Source organism: Aegilops tauschii, chromosome 3, assembly GCF_002575655.3.
Source record: "Aegilops tauschii subsp. strangulata cultivar AL8/78 chromosome 3, Aet v6.0, whole genome shotgun sequence".
Taxonomy (NCBI): domain Eukaryota; kingdom Viridiplantae; phylum Streptophyta; class Magnoliopsida; order Poales; family Poaceae; genus Aegilops; species Aegilops tauschii.
Window position 1 is genome coordinate 578,518,357 of NC_053037.3, and position 9,710 is coordinate 578,528,066.

The 9,710-nt window shown below is 47.8% G+C and overlaps 1 protein-coding gene across 1 annotated transcript; it reads left to right on the plus strand.

Annotated features, from left to right (window-relative positions):
- Positions 1–6,955: 6,955 nt before the first annotated feature.
- On the plus strand, positions 6,956–7,818 carry LOC141021066 (uncharacterized). The gene has a single exon (XM_073496000.1). The coding sequence runs from the start codon at positions 7,001–7,003 to the stop codon at positions 7,595–7,597; it is 597 nt and encodes a 198-aa protein (XP_073352101.1). The 5' UTR covers positions 6,956–7,000; the 3' UTR covers positions 7,598–7,818.
- The last annotated feature ends 1,892 nt before the right edge of the window (positions 7,819–9,710 follow it).

A 9,710-nucleotide genomic window follows, 5' to 3' on the forward strand; every position in this document is an offset into this window, starting at 1 on the left:
AATTAATAGGAAGTAATAAAGAAAGAGAGGTCTTCACATATAAATATACTATCTTGGACATATTTTATGGTTGTGAGAACTCAATAAAATATGACATGCTAAAAAGTTGATGTTGGACAAGGAAGACAATGTAATGGGTTATGTTTTCTTATATCTGAAATAAATTATATTGTCATGGATCATCCAACATGTTGAGCTTGCCTTTCCCCTGATGCTAGCCAAATTCTTTGCACCAAGTATAGATACTACTTGTGCTTCCAAATATCCTTAAACCCAGTTTGGCCATGAGAGGCCACCATATCTACCTATGGATTGAGTAAGATCCTTCAAGTAAGTTGTCATTGTTGCAAGCAATAAAAATTCCTCTCTAAATATGTATGATCTATTATGTGGAGAAAATAAGCTTTAAACGAGCTTGTGATATGGAAGAAATAAAAGCGATGGACTGCATAATAAAGGTCCCTATCACAAGTGGCAATATAAAGTGACGTTCTTTTGCATTAAGATTTTGTGCATCCAACCATAAAAGCACATGAAAACCCCTTCTTCCCTCTGCGAACGGCATATCTTTTATTTTTGTCTTACACCTTATACAAGAGTCATGGTGATCTTCACCTTTCCTTTTTACACTTTATCCTTTGGCAAGCACTATGTGTTGGAAAGATCCTGATATATATCCAATTGGATGTGGGTTTTCATAAAGCATTATTGTTGATGTTACCGTTGAGGTAAAAGGTTGGGAGGCAAAACTATAAGCCTCTATCTTTCTCTGTGTCCGATTAAAACTTCATACCCATAAGTATTGCGTGAGTGTTAGCAATGGTGAAAGACTAAATGATAGTTGAGTATGTGGACTTGCTGAAAAGCTCTTATATTGACTCTTTCCGATGTTATGATAAATTGCAATTGCTTCAATGACTGAGATTATAGTTTGCTAGTTTTTCAATGAAGTTTCTGATTCATACTTTACATTGTGAATAGATTGTTACTTCAGCATAAGAAATCATATGACAATATATATATGTTGCTATTCTAGGAATGATCATGATGCCCTCATGTCCGTATTTTATTTTATCGACACCTCTATCTCTAAACATGTGGACATATTTTTCGATATCGGCTTCCGCTTGAGGACAAGCGAGGTCTAAGCTTGGGGGAGTTGATACGTCCATTTTGTATCATGCTTTTATATTGATATTTATTGCATCATGGGCTGTTATTACACATTATGTCACAATACTTATGTCTTTTCTCTATTAGTTTACAAGGATTACATGAATAGGGAGAATGCCGGCAGCTGGAATTCTGGGCTGGAAATGGAGCAAATATTAGAGACCTATTCCGCACAACTCCAAAAGTCCTGAAACTCCACGAAAGTCAGTTTTGGAATATATTAAAAATATTGGGCGAAGAAAGCACCAGAGGGGGCCACCCACTGTCCACGAGGGTGGAGGGCGTGCCCTACCCCCCTGGGCGCGCCCCCTGCCTCGTGGGCCACCTGGAAGCCTCCAGATGCCCATCTTCTGGTATAAGGTGTCTTTTGCCCTGGAAAAAATTATAAGGAAGCTTTCGGGATGAAGCGCCGCCGTCTCGAGGCGGAACCTTGGCGAAACCAATCTAGGGCTCCGGCGGAGCTATTCCGCTGGGGAAACATCCCTCCGGGAGGGGGAAATCATCAACATCGTCATCCTCCTGAGCCGGCGAGGGAGGCCCCGCCGAGAGGCCTGATGGGCCCGCCAAAGAAGAGGGCGGGCGCGACGAAGGAAGCGCAAGGACTCCCCGAGACCGTCGAGTGGGAGCATCCGAGGTCGGAGCTGCTGTCGATGAAACCTGCTCAAAGGGAAAAAACAGCTTCATCAAAGTAAATGTGCCGTGAGACGAACACTCGACGAGAGACCGGGTCGAAGCAGCGAAAGCCTTTGGTGTTGGGTTGATAGCCAAGAAAGACACAAGCGAGAGAGCGTGGTGCGAGCTTGTGGGGCGCGGTAGCGGCCATATTGGGATAACACAAGCAACCAAAGACGTGGAGATCATCATAGGATGGAGGCGACCCAAACAGAAGATGGTGAGGGGTATAGTTCCAGCGTGGTTTACAAGGCCGGAGGTTGAGAAGGAGAGTGGCGGTGGCGAGTGCATCGGGCCAAAAGCGAGGTGGCATGTGTGCATGAAAGAGCAAAGCGCGGACACTCTCATTGAGGGCGCGGAGAACACGTTCGACACGGCCATTTTGTTGGGATGTGTATGGACAAGTTAAGCGAAATATGGTGCCATGAGTGGATAGGAGATGGCGAATGGCGAGGTTATCAAATTCTTTTCCGTTATCGGTTTGAAGATGAGCAATGGTGCGATGAAAATGGGTGTTGACATAGGCATAAAATGAGTGGAGGGTGGAGGCGACATCGGATTTGCGGCGTAACGGAAAAGTCCAAGTGAAGTGTGAAAAATCATCTAAAATCACAAGGTAATATGATAAACCCGAATTGCTAGGCACTGGGGATGTCCAAACATCACAATGAATAATATCAAAGGGAAAAGTAGCAATTGATGAAGATGAAGAAAACGGTAGACGAACGTCTTTTCCTATGCGGCAAGCATGACAAGTATGAGCCACTGATTTATTACATGAAAAGGGAAAAGTGCTCAAAATTTTATGAAGAGTGTCGGCGCTGGGATGACCGAGACGAGCGTGCCAAAGCGAGACGTCGGCATGGAGAGCAACCGGGCCACTGCGTGTAGAAGCACCGCATGGGTAGAGATCATCGGGAGAGTCACATCGGTGCAGAACCCTCCGGGAGCGAGCATCCTTAACAGAAAAACCGAGAGCGTCAAACTCAACAGTGACAGGATTTTCACGAGTAAGAGTACAAACAGAACAAAGATTTTTAATTAAGGATGGTGAAACGAGCACATTAATGAGAGTTAAAGAAGAAGAGGGTAACGGAAGGGAGGATGAACCATGATGGGTGATGGGAAGAGAGCTGCCATCACCAACCATTATGCGGGAGGAGAAGGGATAGGGAGCGGCACGAGATAAGATACAGGGGTTGGAGGCCATGTGAGCAGCGGCGCCGGTGTCCATGTACCAATCACCGCCTCCGTTGTAGGCGCTCGGCGAGGGGGTAGCATGAAGGGCAGAGAGAAGCGCCGGGTCGTAGACCGGAGGGGTGCCACCATATGCACAATAGCCCGGTGCACCGCCGTACGCCGAGGGACCACCATAGGCCGACGGGCCACCGTGGGCCGCGGCGGTGCCATACGCGGCAGGGACCGGTGCGGTCAGCAGCGCCTGAGGGGTGCTCGGTCGTGGCCCGAGAATGCCCGGAGCTGGTGGGCGGGGGACGGGCATGGAGTAGGCGTGCACTACTCCCGTACATGGGTTATACCCCGAGAGCCAAGGCGGGGGAGGTGCAGCCGCCGCGGGCGCAGGGGGGCGCGGCGTCGTGTTGGAGTTGTGGCCCCGGCCCCCGCGACCCTTCTGCTTGCGGCCGCCGGAGGGCGCAGGCGCGGGTGGCGGGGCAGGAGCGGGAGTGCGCGGCCCCGAATGGTTTGGGGAAGAGCCGTGGCCGGCGGTGAGGCCGACGTGGAGAGCGGCGTGGGTCGCCTGCCGAGCGGTGTGACGGAGACGCTTTTCCTCCATGCCAAGATATGTGACCGCCTTCGCGTACGTCGCCGTGATGAGGGAGAGGTTGGCGGCGGAGGAGGTTGGTGAGGAGGACCGAGTCATCGATGGTCATGCCGACGTCGCGTAGCTCATCGGCGAGAAACTTCAGCCGCGTGCAGTACTCGTCGATCGAAAGATCGTTTTGCTGCATAGTGAAGAACTCCCCTTGAAGAAAGACGCGGCGCTACAGTTGATTGTCGAGGAAGAGATCACACAGGCGCGTCCACATAACATACGCGGACGGATCGCAGGCGTTCACCATGTTGAAGAGGCTGCCGGAGATGGTGAGGAAGAGCCACTTGACGATGCAGGCATCCACAGCGAGCCACTCGTCGTCGTCCTTCATGTCGCGGATGTCAACGCTCCCGTCAACATGCTTGATGAGACGGTAAGAGCGGAACAGCAGCGCGAAGTACGTGCGCCATGCGTTGTAGGATGGCGAGTTTAGGTCGAGGATGACAGGTACGTGGTCCTTGATGTGAATCTCGTTGAGGCGATCGGAGGTGAACATGGCACCGGAAAAGGAACCGGCGTCGGATGCGTCAGCCTTGGCCATGGAGACGGCGGGTGGTTAGGGTTTTGGGTGGTGGTGAGAGGAGGAGGGAGAAGGCGGCGGCTACAGAGGGAAGAGGGTAGCGGCGGCGGCCCTGAGGGTTTCGGGAGAGAGGTGGTGAGGGCAGGGGGAAGAAGAGAAGCGGCAGCGGCAGCGGTTACGGGAGATGTGGCGGCGGCGGTGGCTTGAGGTGAGGGAAGGAGGAGGCGGCGACGGTGGCTACGGGGGGAGTAGCGACGGCGGCGGCGGTAGGGTTTAGGAGTTGACGCGGCGGCGACTAGGGGTAGGCGCGGCGGCTTAGGGGTGCGGAAGCGACAGAAGATCGCGGTAAAACTGATACCATGTAGACAGGATATTTGGTGCAACTCATTGTATTCCATGAAGTAGGTTATATTATATACACAGGATGTCTTGCGTGAGAAGGTAACTAATCCTACCATATCTCTAGGAGTTAGCTATACAAGGATGGAGAAGATAAGACTAGAAATACAAGATATGTCACGTTCAACACTTATTACAAAAAAGTAAAAGGCAACTCAGAAAATAAAAATAAAAGTAAAAAGGGAATATAAATATAAAATAAATACAAATATTGGAAACTCCATAACAAAAAACAAAATAGATAGAAGGCGAATATACAAATGAAAATAAAAAAAATAGATGAAACTAAAATGCAAGAATACTGGAAGATCAAACAACGGTATTTTATTGGGATTTTGTAAGGTAAGCTGCCTGGTTTTTCTCTGAAATTTAAGCTAGCTGATTTTTTGTGACATCAAACTAGTTAATTATGTTGCCTATGCCTCCTGCCCAAGAAAAGGCTAGGTTTTCTCTATCTCCCTCCGGCGCTGCCCGCCGGTCCGTCTCGACTCCGGTGGCCTTAGGGCCATTGCGGCGCGGTGGATCCCGGTCCTTGCGGGCGGGAGGGCTCTGTCTTTAGGCGTTCCTTCGAGTTTTGTTAGGGTTTGTGTCCCATTCTGGAAAACGAGACGGTGGCAGCTCACTGAAGATGGGATAAGGTTCTTCCTGTCTAGTCGCCATTTGGGTGGTGCGTCTAGCATCGTCGGTGGGCATGTGGAGGTATGTCTCCGGCGGATCTGTCCTTGGTGGATTTTAGCAAATCTTATCGTAGTTTGTCTACGTTCATGTGTCTTCAAGTTGGATCCTTCCGATCTACGCTACTCTTCAATGGCGGCGGTTGCTGTTCTAGTGCACTGGTCCTAAGAGGCCTTAGCACGATTACTTTCCGACTGCAAGTTTTGCCTGGCTCCGGCGAGGGTGGGGTGTTGACGGCGGCACATCGTTGGCTCGCTTCAATGCTTCTAGTCGTCGCTAGGTGGTCTATGGATCTGGATGTAATTCTTATTATTTCTAGTGTTTTTTGTACTGCCAAGATTGAAGATGAATAGATTGTGAGTTTTTGCACCAAAAACCTTGTTAATTATGTTAGTTGTGATGACACATCTAGTTAACTAACCTCACCACCAGTTTTTCTGGAACCGTTCTCACCTCTCAAACCCTAGAGAGGAGATTTCTGGATGCACCGCGCCGCCATCTCTTATCCGGTGGTAGGTCGCCACCTCCTCCACTGCTGATATGGGAGTGCCGGAAAGCCCTGATCTCTAGTATTCCCCTCTTTGATACTTTTACTAGGGTTGCGCGGCAGCGCCGTCGGTGTGGCGAATAAAGTTTCCTCGAGCCTCCCCATCTCAACAATGTCGGCTGCGATGGTTCGATGGCTCGTTGTCGTAAATCATTGTTGACCTATCTATCTGGCTAGGTGAGGGTCTGTTGATTTTGCCAGCGTGGCAGTAACGGCTGCTTCCCTTCGCTGTTTGGCGTGGCAGTGACCATCTCGGCTCATAAAGCAGCGTTGCCGTAGATTTTCGTTCAGTACATGAAGAAGCAGCTATGTATGACGGTTCACAACCTGTTCAGCTATTAACTTGAACTAGTCCGGGCATCAAATAATATGGTGTACGTACGTATAGGCTTACGGTGCTGGCATGCACGTGGTTTTGGATCGATCTTGCCATCCCACTTGAACTTGATCGTCTGCTAATCACTTCTTCATGCATGGCTACTTGACCCAACGACTTGATTGATTACATGGGCGGCGTCGTCGTTTACTTCGACTCCAGCTCTTGCTTGCAATCGGCAGTGACAACCACTTGCCCACGTCGTTAACCCCGCGGGCCTATCCTAGCCCACGGTTAATCATCCAGCTAATTAACATGCATGCATGCATGGTTATTTGACCGTAAGATAAAATGGTAATCATGCATGCAAGTAGCATAAACGGATACAGATGTAATTAGTCCAGACATTCAGTGGTGGTGTAGGCTTAATTACCTTGACAAGATGATCCGTGGTGCCGGCATGAACGTGGTTTGGATTTTTGCCATCTGCTAGTACAATACCCTCCAACTCCAAATTCAACTACCGAAACTTCCAGGTTGCTGCCTCCTCTGCTCTAATGTCAACTATTCAAGCCTGGAGCTAGATGTATTCATCAGTGGATGCTTGAATGCATGTGTTTTTAGAACTGTTGACCCAACGTGGATGCGATCACGATTAGAAGTCAGTCATCTCGTTTACTTTTACCTGCACCAATTAAGGCACTAATTATTCTAAGCCTCCACCTACAGTAGAGACATCACTTCGTCACCAACTCCACCAACACCCCCAACATGCATGGCCGGAAGCACCACTATAAATATCCATTGATATTTCGCTTACAACTCATCTCATCTTGCAAGAGTACACAATTCCATAAAACACACACAATGGTAGGCACAAAGCTAGTAGCCCTCGGCTATGTTTTCCTCTTGAGCATTGGACTGGCCAATGCTGCAAGGGTGGTTAGATTCGGCAGTGGAAGCGCCACGGGAACGGGAGAGGGAGGAGGAGAGGGTGGGGGAACTGTGAGTGGTGGTGGCTCGGGTGCTGGGAGTGGAACTGGGTCTGGCGTGAGTTCTAGTAGTGGTAGCCATGCAAGCGGTGGAGGTGGAGGTGGCGGCGGAGGCGGTGGCCAAAATGGTGGAACTGGATATGGTAGCGGGTCCGGCTCTGGCTCCGGTTCCAGTCAATATAGTCAAGGATCTTCATATCCTTATGGTGGTGGCTATGGTGGATATACTAGCGCTGGCGGTGCCGGTGGTGGCGGTGGTGGAGGGAAAGCTAGTGGTTATCAAGGATCTAGTGGATATGGGGCTGGTAGTGGCACTGGTTCTGGCTCAGCTACAGCTACTAACAATTGGTATAGACAAGGTAGTACAAATGCAGATGCTGGTGGAAACGGTGGTGGCAATGGTGGAGGAAGAAATGGTGGGAGTGGTGCAGGCAAAGGTGCTGGATCTGGGTATGGCAATGCCAACCCCTAGTTCCCTTCATGTGAGGAATCTAAAAAAATGGAGCCCAACCTACTGTACTGTGTCAAATTGATAGCTTTGACTATTTTTTCATTTATTTGTTATCATTTTACATATTATCAAATAAGGGCTTCATTGTTCTAGTGGAAAATGTACTAGTGTTCGTGATATATTCCAAGAATGTTACATGTCAATGTATCACTATTTATATGTATTAAGTTATATACCATCATTTTGGCTGACCGACTTGCAATGGAAACTCTTTGCGTGTCTTATGGTTATGTAACAGAAGTTGCTCACTTATGGTTAAGTTCCAAAAATTATCATTTCGACAATACATGTCGTTTCACGAACGGCGTCAGTCATGTAATGCATAACTCACATCCACCGCTTTGGTTTTGCGTAAACTTCTCTCCCTGGTAGTGCTTCTAGGGAGTTCCAAGGCTACGAACCCCCATAGTGAAACCATACCCCAATATCCTACACATCCTCGGTCATACACACATTGCCTTAAGAGAGTGTTGATCATCACAAGCCGTACTAGGTCGCACCTGTCATGACTTTGTGTCATGAAGTCATGAATGGTGTGAGGATGCATGGCCTAATTTTCTTATATTTATATTTTTATTACACTGCCATTTTTTTGTATGATCCACTTGTTAGATTAGAAACTTAGCGTTACAACTTTGGAACTTCATTTCCATCGATCACAATGGTGGAAATTTTTATTCCAATGTTGTGCTTTAATTTTTTTTGAATGTTGACATATCTTTTAAAGTTATGGTTGTCCAAAGTGCCTTTCTTTTGTCAAAGTCGTTACTTCTTTTTATGAAGTCATGTATTAAATTTTTTCGAAAGCTTGTACAGTTTTTGACAATTGTGGTTGTTCTTACACTTTGCGAAATTTGATTTCTCAAGCTGTAAAGTTTGTTCTCCGGTCTTCAATAGTTATTGTTCAAATGTCTAGAGCTCAGAATAATTTTTCTACAAAGCTATTTTTTTGCTGAAACGTGGGGTTTCATTTATTGATAATAGTGTATTTACAACCCTTCAGAAGGAGCTAAAAAATAGCAGATATCCAGATGGATCTGTTTGCACTCGTAGCAGCTACCTGCGCGAGAGCACGAGCAACCTTATTTGCTACCTGTGCTGTATCCTTGTACTGGTACATAGCAACGATATGTTGTCTCCTCCATCCTTCAAGGTATTGATAAGTGACATGCTACCAGACTCGATGATCGAAGACATAGTAGCTTGTTCTAGGAAAAGCTTAATACCTTCCGTACGGTGATCCATCCACTTCCTCGGGAGCATGACACCACCACTAGGTATCGGAGCCGCCATTAGCACTTGTCCTCTGCAATTCCTTGGAACTACCCCGAAGGCTGCGGAGCATGAGGACATGTCAAAGCTTGCGTCAATAATTACTTTAGCCCAAGGTCCCTTCCCCGTTACTGGCACCCCGCATTTGGTACGCATACTCACAGTTGGGAAGTTATCGTGCTAAGGCCCCATAGGACCAGTGCACCAGAACAGCAACCATCACTGATGAAGAAAGTCGTAGATCAGAAGGATCAAATATGTAAACACCACAAACATGAACCAAGACCGGATCCAAACAGATCCATCGAAGACCAGCACCAATCAAATCTCACGAAATCCGACGGAGACGCACCTCCACACACACTACGGTGACGCTACGCACCATCCACTACTAGGAAAAAGCTTATTAGTGGCGCACCTGTTTTGGCCATTAGTGGCGCACTACAGGTGTGCCCCTATCATCACGCCACTAGTAATTAATACTAATGGCGCATCCCTGGTGCGTCATTAGTATACGAGACAATAGTGGCGCACCAGGGAGTGCGCCATTAGTATGTCAAATGGTGCGCCATTACTATGCCTCCCAGGGGCTATATTTACCTTGTGCTCTGGGTTACTAATGGCGCACTCCTATATAATGCGCCACTAGTATGTTTATTGCAGTGCGCCACTAAAGTGCAGTGCAGTGCGCCACCAGTATGAATATTAGGATTTTTTTTCTTTTTGGATATTTGCACAGGTTACAAAATATATTACTGCACAGAATATAGACAGCACAACATATAAACAGCAGATTTATCGA